At 41.8% G+C, this 13,615-nt stretch overlaps 1 protein-coding gene across 1 annotated transcript; it reads left to right on the top strand.

The window, feature by feature from the left end:
- Positions 1-6,498: 6,498 nt before the first annotated feature.
- On the top strand, positions 6,499-10,060 carry LOC147417395 (ras-related protein RIC1). The gene is made up of 8 exons (XM_086507651.1): positions 6,499-6,651; positions 7,223-7,295; positions 7,387-7,434; positions 7,509-7,556; positions 9,268-9,339; positions 9,423-9,578; positions 9,658-9,761; positions 9,851-10,060. The coding sequence occupies exons 1-8, from the start codon at positions 6,638-6,640 to the stop codon at positions 9,942-9,944; spliced, it is 609 nt and encodes a 202-aa protein (XP_086363777.1). The 5' UTR covers positions 6,499-6,637; the 3' UTR covers positions 9,945-10,060.
- Positions 10,061-13,615: the final 3,555 nt, after the last annotated feature.

The raw sequence follows: 13,615 nt of genomic DNA, 5'->3' as shown, positions 1-13,615 counted from the left end.
AAAACTGCTTCATAATGGAAGCTCTTAAAGCCTTCCATGTTCGTGGAGCTTCACCGTTGGCTCGCAGGCTAGACCACCATTGTCTGGCGGACTTTTGAAAGTGCATAGCTACATGGCGTAGCTTAGAGGACTCCGTGAAGCCCTCATCTCCAAACGCCGCATCGAATTGCTGGATAAAGGCCAAAACTTTGTCTGTAGCACCGAAGGTGCCATCATAGGTAAGGAAAGAGATGCTCTCCCTCCCTCTTTGAATTTCTTCAGCTTGGACGACCTCTTCCATGCGGCATAGGATTTCCTATGGCCTCTTCTTTTTGATGGTTCAAAAGTTGCACCATCACTTTCTTCAGAAGATGAAGAATTTGAAGAAGGTGGAGAAGAGGGTGACCTCTTTCTCGCCTTTTTCTTGTCTTGATCTTTGTCGTCTTCACGATAGCTTTCATAAGAGGAAGAGGATGAAGAAGATGGAGAAGAGGGTGTCCTCTTTCTCGCCTTTTTCTTCTCTTGCTTTTTATCATCCCTCTTTGAATTATGGCGTGGAGAAGAGTGTGATGGTCTTCTCCGCTTTGGTGGTGATGGAGAGCGTTTAGCCCGCCGTCTTCGTGGAGCCATCTCCGCCGAGGTGGCGGGAGACTCGCTCCTTTCTCGTTCCTTCGGTGGAGGCTCTTGAATTCTCCTTTGGGAAGGAGATGCATCATCCAGAAGTAAGTTCTTGAGCCCTTCATATGGATTCTCTTCTTCTCTCGAATCGGAGAGAGACCTCTTTTGGTAGTCTCACAAGGAGGCTTCCTAGGTGTTCTCTCGTCATGGTGATGAGCTTGGAGAATCCCGTGAGCACGGAGCTGCCGTTGCACTTCACTTTGGAGAGATGGATTGCCCATGGCTTGTTGAAGCCTAGAAACAAGATAGTTAACAAGCATTGAAGCATCATTAGTAGCTTGCTCATGAGCAAAATCAAAGTTATCAACATTAATTTCACTCTCTTTACTATTGTCAGCCATTCTAACAACTTTTAGGTGTAAACTTTTTAGGTGTACTTTGGCACTTCAAGCCCTAGTTGCTACTCCTCTTTACCCCTTTAGAAAAAGCACTCAAGTACTGTACCCGCGGCTCGAATACCATTAATTGCAAGGAATAGAAGAGAGGGTCTTTCGACACCAAGACAGCACCGGCTCCTGTCTAGCTTCTAATAGCTCAATAGTGGTTAAGCCGTAGGCAAGCCCCGTAGGACTCCACTATTAAGACCATAGCTCTCGACGGTGATGCCCCGTTAACTGCACAAAGGCAGGCGCACTGCAAGGCTGAAAAATCCCTATTCTACTTACTCACAGGCAATTAATAATACCAACCATTTGTAGCTAGCTTGAGGACCTCCCTTCTTGAGCAAGAAAAGAGAACCCTTGAGCCCTGATACCAATGTAACATTTAATGGCCTAAAATCTTATGTGTAGCGGAAATTAGCATGAACATAGTGGGCATTTCATTAGAATAGATTCCTAATGAGAATTACAAGAGTGCTTGGGTGGAGAGAGCAACAAAAAGCATAACACCTAGTTAGATAGCATCGACAATACTTTCAAAAGAGAGATCAATTAAGCTATTGACAACAGTTGAGGACCGGATTTGCATGGAGCCGGTCCCCCCTCCAAAAGGCTTTGTATTATGGTTTCTCCCTTCAAGAGAGACATTGTACAATACAATTCTTTGTGTTCCTTCAAGACTAGCTAGTGCAATGAAGATGGAAGCTTCATACACCAAGCAAAACACTTAATCAAACACAACTTGAAATTATCCCCGTTCTCAGACCCAAGACCTCACACACCTTCGAAGATGGTGAGAGCTAGCAGGGTATGAGAGTAGATTGAGAGGAAAAAGAAGTATCTTACGAGAAAGAAGTACATCTCCTCACATAATCACTCATATTAACATAGCTTAGCTTAGTAATTAGCTTGGTAGAGAAGATGAGCATGCATTGAAGCTTGGCTCTTGGTTGGATTTGCATCCACATGCCAAGAGAGTGTTGATGTAGGCTTCTATCTCACAAGCTTGGAGTAGGTGATGAGCTCTCCATTAAAGCTTGGGAGGAGATAGAGTATTTCCCTTCACACATGGTCAAGTGTGAGAGTGTGTGTGTCAATACCAAGCAAAAATCAGCCCCCCCTCTCTCTTGGGCGAGCCCTAGCTGCTAAATAAGTCTGGCCTTTGCCTCATTGGACCTCCCCAGGTCAAGCCAATAGGAATTAAGCAGCATAAGTGATAGCCTTTAGACATGTGTCCCCCTTTCCCCTTTTGTGAGAGCTTTAGGTAATTAAATAATTAAACTAAACTCTCATTGGACCCCTTTGCCTCCTGGCCAATAGGAATCAGGCAAGCCATGGGGCTCCTGAATGCTCATTGGACCCCTTGGGAGACTGTCCAATAGTCTTCTAGGAGACTTAATTCTCATTGGTTTCTTTTATTAAATGTTTTTAAATTAATTAAACTAGATTTACTCTAGCTTAATTCTCATTGGTTCACTTCAAGGGTCTTCCAATAGGAATCGGGCACACCTTGTGGGCATCTGGTCTAGGGAGCTGACATGTGTCCCTCATTCCCTTTGTGTAAAGGGAGCCTGTGTGTGTGTGTGTGGCTTTCTCTCTCATCCCCTAGCTTTGGGGCTCGCCCCCTCCCATGTAGGGATGTAGAAAGACTTTTTGGGCACACACTAAGCATCCAATTTTCCCTAGGGTTGACCTTTGGACACAACCTTTGAATTTTGGAACCTTAGCATTTTGGAAGTCTTAATGGGCTGAACCTTAGGGTCTTTTTGGCCCATTGTTTCACATGGCTCTTTTGCAGATGGCCCCCCCTTTGGATCCCTACTGTGGCCGGTCTGCTAACTTAACCAATATTCTAGCTTTTTCTCCCTTGGCACTTCCCCACATTAAATGATCAGTTTAATATGAGAAAATCATTTAGGAGAATTAGATATTGATTATTATGACATCTCTTGCGATACTAAAAACATGCTCCCACTTACTCTCTCACCGAGAGAGTGTGTGCCATAAGAGAGGAAAGAAAGTTCTCTTTCCCTCTGCTCTCTTCTGATGCCAAAAAAGAAAACAACTTCGACTCTCTTTCTTCCTTCTGTTGTCGATCTTGAGCCAAGGGGGTGCACATGCACTCACCCTCTACTTGTGCTTATGATCTCGCCTTCTCTTCTTGAGCTCTTACTTCTTCAAGCGTTTTCCTCTCTGTAGCGCTTCAGTAGAGCTCCCAAAAGTGACTTGTGTTGCGTGCCTTTTCTCAGATCTCTCTAGTGGTAATAATTTTTAACACTTATTGTTGCTTGCTGCTTCTATCTTATAGTGCTACATTAACTTACAACAATGCTACATGTCTTTGCCAGTGCTACCATAATCAGTTGTATGGTCTCATACTTGATTTACCTTCTTCCTCAACTCTATTTTTTTTTTCACATCAAGGTCCAAAGCCTTAGCTCTTCTCGAAGCACATGCACGCATGGGAGCGAGAGGAAACCACCTAGCTCTGACACCACTTGTGAGGATGTATGATAGAGTGTGCACGTGTGCGAGTGCAAGGAAGGAGGAGAAGCAGGAACAAATGATACGGGTGGAGCACAAAGTGAGGATAAGAATCACTCATTACTCCCTTATTCTATATTATATTGATGAATAAGTTTAGATAGGTTAGGTTAATGGTGGGCATCTGTTGGCCAGTTGGCGTGAGCCCCAACAATGGTCAGGCTTGTAGGCATTCACAAACAATGCTTCCCAACAAGGCAAGCATGCATGGAACAGGGAAGTAGGGGCTCCTCATTTGTCGATATGGTGTTGTGCATTGGGACTGATTGCATGGCCAAGACAAACTCCAAGGTAGTTACACCAACACTAAGTAGAGGTGCGCTTGGGACGTGTCTCACACAGGTGAGTGTGGCAACCTAGTCTATTTCATTTTGAATGATATGACATGCATTGCAAGCATTTGCTAGTTGTGGTCATCGATTTTTGGTCGAATACAAGTGCCAAGATTGATTGCTGGGCTATGATGGATTCCAAGGTAGATACATCAGTGGTTAATAGAGGTACGCTTGGGGTGTGCCTTATAGGCGAGAGTGTGGTGGTGCACCTTGTTTCTTTTTAGATGATGTGGCAAGCCTTGTACAACACTTGCTGCTTTGCGTTTCATATTTCTTTTTAGCTGTTGGTACAGAGCTGTACATATAAGCCAATGTGTCTTGTTGGATGCTTTTAACGGATGCAATGTATTAGCTTCCCTCCAAATGATGTGACGATCTTCAACCAAAACCACAGCTGAATTGCAATGTGGGCTGCTACTTCTTGCACAACACTGTTATCAACAAGAAACAATCATAGGACACAAAGAGAGAAGGACACATGAGCCCTCATGGGCATACTTCAACAACTATGCAACCCGCATGACAAGATATTGCATCACAACTCTTGCAAAACAAATATACTCAATGCAAGTGAAAAAATTCAATTTGGACGAAATGCGACAAGAAGGATCTTTACATCACAAAACTGTGAATCCTGGCAATGCTGCGGTCCACATGTATATCAAAGTTCTTATGATGAGTATCGTCTATAGGATTACCTCTCTTGGAGTGCATAGTTTCACGAATATGCCCAACAAATGTAGGGCTCTCAGTTGTTTTTAATGAATGAAAAGCAAGGATTCTCTCTTGAGGTAGTCTTTTGATCTACACTATTAGGAGGATATGCCTAACAAAGGAAATATGACATTTTTTACATGGCAAAAAGTGTCATATCCCCCTTCTCACAACTTCATCTCATGGAGTGACTTAAATGTGTATTCAAAGCTTGTGCTACGATCAAAGTTACAAACAAGGAAAAGAAAATTCATGATAAGATTTTGAGACAAGGGTTGCCTAACAAAGATATTGTACTTGGTGGTGCTGTTGTGGATATATATGCCAAAAATGGTGCTCTTCATCCAGGTCAAAGTGGGCATCCTACTCATGAAATCGTGTCTTGGAATGCTTTGATTATAAGACATGCTCAAAATAGACAAAAAATTGTTTTCAAGAAATGCAACTTTTTAGGGCTTAATTTCCGCAAAAGTGACCATGCTTGAAAAGGTGAGTAGCAGTGAAGGATGTGACAAGTTTAGCTCATCATTGGAAGCAATGTACCCATTATAGTCTCCATCTAAAACTATACTTTGTTTCTATATTTGGCAAGGATGTTCTGTATGATCTTGTATGCTTATTGTGTTGCCAAGTATGTACTAATGTGAGCTCAAACACACAATGTTATGAATAAGCATTGAAGCTATGATTGAAGCTGTTGATATGGGAAAGCAAACCCATAAGCCTATGCTAAGATTGAAGCTGTTGATAAGGAAAAGCAAATCCATAATGAGATTTCAAGTTAATTTTTGTTGAGGCATAAAAATGCATGGCAGAATCAGAGATTCTTGTTGCGAGATATGCATGTCAAAAAATGGAGGAAACATGCAAGTGAAAAGAGCGCAAGTTTGCATTGGGAAAATATGGGACCGAGGCACAAGGAGAGAGGAAACCTTGCAAGTACTTGGCGACACTTGTGGGTGCTCATGGGACATACCATTTTGCAGGAGGATCATCATGATGCCACTACTTTGCAAAACTTGAAGGTAATAAATTTCTTAAATCCAAAAAAATCGACCCTCCTATACTCAAGGAGAAACAAACATGACCCTTCAATTCACTAGAGGAGGGCATATCGCAGGTTTGCAACATTGGAGGGAAAACAAGTATACAAGAGAAGGGCACATTACTTATAGTTTATAATAATTAAGTGAAGACAATGCAACCTCCACACCGTACTTCTATATGGTTTTTCTTTTTTTGGGACACAAAATGTGAGCACGTAATGCATTGACCATGATCTTCTTATCCTATGTCTCTAAAATTTCTATTGTTACTAGCGTCATTTGACTTTTCATTTTCCTTTCTTGTGGGGTTTGGATGATTGATAACTTGTATGCACATGCTTGGGATCACTCTTTCAAAACAAAATATACATACATTACTACCCTTCCATTGGAAAATATTTGATGGTGATTTACTCTAGGTTCAGACTGCCGGTCCAAGCCCTCCAACTCTGAGCGCGTATCCCTCGTGGCACACCATGGTTGGAGGATAAAAGGAAGCGTTGATTTTCGGACCCGCCATGGAACGGGCGGACAAGCAACATGTTTGCGACATTTTCAACGTGAAACGCGGAGACGACTTGAACCTGTGACCCCACAAGGAAGGGGACGAGCACACTGTATCCACGAGGCCAATCTTCATTTGCTGAAAAACGATTGTCAGACGTTACTTTAAGCTATCCATTCACAGTGTGAACTACATGCTTCAACAAAACAAGAGAGACTTGGAGGGCTTCCCTTACTTCATGAGTGTGACTCACACACAACCAATTTCCCCATAAATTTGGTTTATAGTAGTGTGTGCGCGTTTCAACGTGTATGGGATTAAAGTCATTCGCCAGAGTCTATTTGTATTACATTTCTTCTCTGAGGCGTCTGTTTGAGGGGTTCGAGACCGACATCGCCATCGCTGCAGTGCCGGCAAGCTTCCCCCCTCATTCCCTCTGTTCGCAGTCCCGTGATCATGAATCCTGAATAGTGAGTTCATTCTGCTTCCAGATCTTGTTTCTTTCAGGGTTTGGCAGAACGCCAGGCGCTAGTTTTCTGTTGATTTTTAGGGTTGATGATGTAAACATTCGGCGAGCCATTTTCGAATGAATGAGACTCTCTCTCTCTCTCTCTCGCATATCTTGTCTGCTTTTAGGGTTTCTGTTGCACGTCTGATTTTTTAGTCTCTACTCTCTCTGCGGGTCTTGTTAAATTATATGCAGTTACCACAAATGCGTAATTCAAGTATGCTCCATATTGCGCCAAATTCTGAGATCTTCAATTTGTGAGATCTGGACACAATATTCGATGAACAGGTCGAAACTAGAGATTACTTGAGTGGCTGCTCTTTGCTGAATTCACAATACTGGAGATGAAATCGCTGTATACAAAGATCTGTGATTGTTTAGGCTAGATCTAACTTGAAGGAGACCTTCGAAAAGCCAGAGAATGCTTGAGTTGTTTTTCGTGGCCCTCATCTGTCTTTTGCATGTGCACACATGCATTTGGGTATTCTATGCCCTTTGATTCAGCTTAAAACTTGTTGCGATGGGGCTTGCAGTGACTATCTTTTCAAACTTTTGCTGATTGGTGATTCGGGCGTTGGGAAATCTTGCCTTTTGCTTCGGTTTGCTGTAAGTTGTTTCTCTCTCTATGTTAACCTATTAGCTGGTGCGTTTGTCATTTATGCATGCAAAATGTTAAATGCAAGGTTGTGCTCTTCAGGATGATTCTTATCTGGAAAGCTACATCAGCACAATTGGTGTCGACTTTGTAAGTTTCTCCTTCAAAATGCTACTGCTCCCTTATTTTTTGGCATTCTTGTGATTTTCCAATGTTTTTCGCAGAAAATTCGCACAGTTGAACTTGACAGCAAAACCATCAAGCTACAGATTGTAAGTTCATACATGTTTGATTATTTTAATCAATGTTTGGGAAAAAGTATCTGATAAGCGTACCTGTCAATCCCAACCATGGTTTATTTGCTATTTGCAAAGCTGCTAACAAAAAAACTAATGTCACCTAAAAGTTTCTTCAGGGTTGTGTGGATATTATATTATAGGTTTTAGACTGTTGTAAAGGAGAAACTGTATTTGTTTCGGAGTGGAGGTTACTGCGTGATGGTGCGCCGCAGTTCTGAAGGATAGCTTAAGTTTTGCGTTTGGCTGAAATTTTGTTTACTATGTTTTCAGGCATTAAGCATTTTCCTCCTAGTTCGTGTAGTTTGTCAAATCTCAAAATGTAGGGGTGGACCAGTTTCCAGGAGGCTAGTTTTTTACAGGCAAACACTATACAAGCACATGTGCAGATTGCATAAATGTTACATCTTAATTGGGATGGGTGGTGATTTATAACTCGGTATCAAAACCCTAGTAAAATTGTGTTACCGGTGACTTCTATCCAAAGGAAGCTGGAGAATTTCTAAGCAGTTGATCTCGGAGAATGAGAGCAAATGACTTAATGAATTCTGTAGGGAGGATGATGGTCTCTACCGGTTCTAGATTCATGGTGCCTGGTTTGTGATTGAAGGTAGGGCTGCCTTGTGTGCTTGCAGTATAGACTCTATGGTCTGTGCCTATACGACACTAAGGTACAAATGTATGCCTTTGATACTAGGTGCTTTTAGTTAGTCTTTTTAATTTGAGTTTATCAATTTGCTGCCTTACCATGATTTGTTGAAATTTTCTTTTGGGCTGTATTAGTTTGTGATGATCTTTGCTTTGAATGGGATGAGGGTCCCTGTATTAGTTTCTTAACTCTTTGGTCAGAGACCAAGTTGTTGAGGTTGATAGGCAATTTAGAGGCAATGTCATGGAAAATTAAGTTTAGTTAATTAGAAATTTTGCAAATGCTAGTGTAAGGCGATAATTATCATATGTAAAGCACATCGTGACACTATCAGCTCCAAGACACGTTGTTTTCTCTTTTGCACTACTATACGTTGCCAATTTATGGGTGACCTTTTTTGGCCTTATTATGGATCCCTATGTTATGCTGATATTCGGTGGCATTTCAAGATGGTATTTTTTTGGAGAAACTAGTGTAGGCTTATTATCTGATATTATTTTGTAGAGGCGGGTAGCTTGTGGGCAGGAAATAACCAAGAAATTAAAAGTTTTCACAGAGACACTTAACAACTAGCTGCAGTCAAATTTTAACTGGACAAATTGTGTGAAGATTTGATAACCAGTTATTAGCTGAAAGTTGGGATATAATTATGAGTTTTATCCAGTTTAAATGTACCTTTCTCAAAGGTTCAGAGCTTATAATTGATATATTGGGTTTTGCACTTAGTGGTAGCTTGGGTACAACTTTGGGGTCAGTTAACTGTTAATGTAATACCTAGTTCAAGCTAGGGTTGTAACGGAGAAGCTGGTAGCTCTTCTTGCCTATGAGTATTGTTTTGTACATTTCCTACTGTTTGTGAGTTATTGCTGTTCTGTGCAAAGTTTGGACACTCTAGTACAATGGTCTGGAGGAAAGTCGGATAAAGATTTAAGGACTGTGTGTAGTTGGTTTACCTTTTTGAGCTTATGGGCATTTTCATTCTCAATGATCAGTTTTTACTTGCCTAAGGTTTTCTTATCTTCTGTTCCAATGATGTAGTGGGACACTGCTGGTCAAGAGCGATTTCGGACAATCACAAGCAGCTATTATCGGGGAGCTCATGGCATTATTGTAAGCAAGCCTAAACTTTTCGCTAAAGTGGTTTTTGTGTTCATTTTTTCTGATGTTTGAGCAATTTTGTTGTGAGTTTTCAGATCGTTTATGACGTTACAGACCAGGAAAGCTTCAACAATGTAAAGCAGTGGTTGAATGAAATTGATCGTTATGCTAGTGAAAATGTGAACAAACTTTTGGTTGGGAACAAGAGCGATTTGACAGCAAAGAAAGTTGTTGATACACAAACTGCTAAGGTAGGATTCATTTGAGGATCTTGCTGTTTCACGCAATTTTGTTGTTGGGAAGGGGCTAAGCAGGTGTTTGGCTATGCAGGCATATGCTGATGAAATTGGCATTCCCTTTCTGGAAACGAGTGCAAAGAATGCGAGTAATGTGGAGGAAGCATTTATGACCATGGCGGCAGAAATAAAGAACAGGTACTAAGTGTGTGTGTGGGAGAGCTTGTGTGAATTTGTTATTTATGTGGATTGGTAGTTGACGTAGTCTTTTTTGCTCGTCTGTTTAGAATGGCAAGTCAACCAGCAATGAACGCGAACAAGCCAAAGCTTGTGCAGATGTCTGGCCAGCCGCTCCAACAGAAGAGTGGCTGTTGCTCTTAGACTGCTTTATTCAGAGCACAGGTCCTGTATCAAGCCGACTATTAAGGATACCATCTCGACAATTTCCCTGAATTCAGCTTGTACAGATCAATATAAGATCCTCTTTTGGCTTAAAAGGACTTTGGAGAGGTTCTTATTTGACCCTTCTCTAGGGTGTGCCTTATTGTGTTGAAGTCTAGGAACTGTTGGGTGCCATTTTGCTCGAATGTATATCGATTCATTCTTTTCAAAGTTAGATGATTCTCTATTACTACTCTTCTTAACTGTGGGTGTGTGCTTGTGGTGTTCTCCGATATTTCGATTTCCTGCATGGATGTCATTTTGTATGTTGATTTTGTAGTCAATGTTTTTTAAAAAGGCAGGAAAACAAGTAATTTGCTGGTTTCTATTCCGGGTCTGCCTGATTAATATCAAGGGCAAAGCCAGCTCAAGGAAATGTGTGTGCTATTTTCTTGCTGTGTAGGCATGCAGAGGTGTGAGTTAGTAGAGTGGTTAGAGACATTGGGCGCCATGTTTGTAGTAGTAGGTGGACAGACCTCGATTGCCAATGTCGGGTTGGGTAAATGTGCGCACAAGGCAGCAGGGTTGTTTACAGAGAAGCTTAGAGCTAGTCCGAAACATTGTTTTGAGCTGAGTAGGCTTAGATATTATCGTTCAGTTCTGGTATTGCTTCTGGTGCTTAGCAATTTTTGATTTGAGTTTTAAGTGCAACTATCTGGTGCGTTTGTTCGTGCGTTTTATTGAGATGAGCAGCTGTAATGTACAGTAATGCTGGATGCAGAATTCCTTATGACGGATTTTATTCTTGTATGGGATATGGGATATTGAACGATGGAGGTTTTGTGCGTGTGAATCTCTGTTCACAGGCAAACTGGTGAAGGAACTCAAATGTAAAATACTATTTGTCGAGCTTTTTTTGTCTTGTAAATTTAGTTTTGCAGGAACTGGTGATGAGGACCTGTCAAGCGAACTGAATTTTGGCTGTCGTTTGTGTTTACTGGCTATTAATCAATAGTTGGTGGGTGTCAACAATGTCTGTTCTATCGTCGCCTATGCAGAAACCAAGGAAACGTCTCTTGTTAGCTGTCAACAATTGTTTGTCTGTTTGATTTTCTTATTTGCGCATGCAGCTGCCAGTGGTGCCGTTGTACATCGTAGATTATAGCCACAGAATGGAGGTTGAAATTTTGGTTCAGTGTCTTATGGTAAAGAGGGGGGTAACATGGCAAATTCCCTGAGGTGACATATGACAGGGTTGGTTCGGTATGAGGCTAGATATCACTCCATATACAGGATCGAATCCATATCCACAGTGAAATGGTTACCAAGCGGCTACAAACTCAGATCTTTAGTATGAAATACGCAGGCGATGGGGCATTCGTGCTACAAATGACTACTATTTTAAAGCAAGAGTTCTGAGAAATCTGGATGCTTACCAACCTGACCAACATGCCTCTGACAAGGAGAAATAGTAAAGAAAAAGATCAAAGCCAATGTAAACAGAAAAATGCCTTTGCTAGGCTCCATGCCTCTCCGTTTGATTGTGTCCGGTGGGTCTCCCTCACTCTTACCAATGGTACATGTGTCTTAATACATCACCCCATGACACAACACGCTTTTTTTTTTTTTGGTAAATCGATCTCTCTCTCTCTCTCTATCACACACACACACACACACACACACACACAGAGTACTACTACTTGCTCTTGTTTATTTAAATGGGGGTTGGGGTTGTTTTTTTTCACTTATTGGGACACCTTGGGGCCTTTTTCTTCTTTCATGGTTAAAATAGGTTAGTGTGGACACCTACCTCCTTGCAAAGGCTTGTTTGCTTTTTTTCACGCGGCTATTCTTGGTTTTTTCCGAAGTGGGAGGTTACTTACTTATTAAGAGCAACCTTATGATGGCTGAGATAAATGATGATGGTTAAACATTTACCTGCCCCGTGCCCCCCCCCCCCCCCCCCCCCCCCCCCCCCCCCCCCCCCCCGTCCACCTTTACCATCTTATTGCCCCCCTCCCCCCCCCTCCTCGGCCATTTCCATAATTATTTAACGTCCTTATTGCAAGTCTCCGTCTTGCTTCCTCTCTTCCTTAGCCGTATCTTGCTCTCAGGCCGCTTTGTGCACCTTAACCTAAAACCACTTTCTTATAGCTCCCTCTGGGTTTGTCCCAGTTGTGACCTTTAAAGAATAATGTCCTATTTGGATCGTGCCTTTTGCCTCTCACTTAGCCTTGATTGAGTATTTGGGGGGGGGGGTGTAATGGAAATTGCCTATGAACTTTGGAAGTAGCGGAATTAAGAAATTAGGTGAAGCACTTTTAAGAGATTACTTTGTGAGCATAGTGGGTGCTTAGTTGATGGTAGCAACATAAACATGATACTTAGTTAATTTGGCATGAACAATACTTTTGCAAGAGAGAGAGAGTTTAGAGAACATGACAATAGTTGAGGACCGGATTCATATGGAGCCAGTCCCCCTCCAATATGCATTTGTATTATAGTTTCTCCTATTAAGAGAGACTTGGTACAATACAATCTTTGTGTTCTTTGTGACTTAGGTGATGCAATGAAGATGGAAAGCCTCATGGATCACAAACATAACATAAACTTTAAGAAAGCATTAACTATTTCAAGCCTTAGTCCCAAGGCCTCAAACACCTTCGAAGGTCGAGAGAGCTGGCGGGGAATGAGGATAGGGAAGAGGAAGAAGAAACATTCCATAGGAGAAAGAAGTAGTTTCTCACTTATTATTACTCTTCTTGCTAGCATACATAATAGCATAGTAATGGAGATGGAAAATGGCAAGCTTAAGCATTGAAGCATGACTCTTGGTTGGATTTGCATTCTATAGCCAAGAGTGTAGGTGTAGGCTTTCACTCTCACAAGCTTGGAGAAGGTGGTGTTCCTTTAACTTTCACCAAGTGAGAATGGTCTCTCAAGATAGTGTGTGTGATGGTGTATATCCTCCTAGCACCCCCCCTCCTTGCTTTGGGCAAAAATTCTACTTGCTACAAGCTCATTGGACCCCTCTCCCCTTAGCCAATCACATGCAGCCTGTAGTCAAGCACATGGGTAGTCTTTTGACAAGTGTCCTCCTTACCCCTTAGAGAGAGAGAGCTAGATATTTGTTAGGTGGAAGTAAAAGCTCATTGGACCCCTCTTTCGCCCAACCAATAGCATTCAAGCACCCATGTGGTTAAGCTTAGTGAGAGTATGACATGTGTTCCATGTGCTCTGTAACATTTAATGGCCTAATAACTTGTGTAGCGGAAATTAGCATGAACATAGTGGACATTTCATTAGAATAGATTCCTAATGAGAATTACAAGAATGCTTGGGTGGAGAGAGCAACAGAAAGCATAACACCTAGTTAGATAGCATCCACAGTACTTTCAAAAGAGAGAGAAATTAAGCTATTGACAACAGTTGAGGACCGGATTTTCATGGAGCCGGTCCCCTCTCCAAAAGGCTTTGTATTATGGTTTCTCCCATCAAGAGAGACATTGTACAATACAATTCTTTGTGTTCCTTCAAGACTAGCTAGTGCAATGAAGATGGAAACTTCATGCACTAAGCAAAACACTTAACAAACACAACTTGAATTATCTCCGTTCTCAGACCCAAGACCTCACACACCTTCGAAGATGGTGAGAGCTAGCAGGGTATGA

This window comes from Adiantum capillus-veneris, unplaced genomic scaffold (genome assembly GCF_014529385.1).
Source record: "Adiantum capillus-veneris isolate H3 unplaced genomic scaffold, ASM1452938v2 Hic_scaffold_254, whole genome shotgun sequence".
Taxonomy (NCBI): Eukaryota; Viridiplantae; Streptophyta; class Polypodiopsida; order Polypodiales; family Pteridaceae; genus Adiantum; species Adiantum capillus-veneris.
This window is presented reverse-complemented; position numbering and strand designations above follow the sequence as displayed.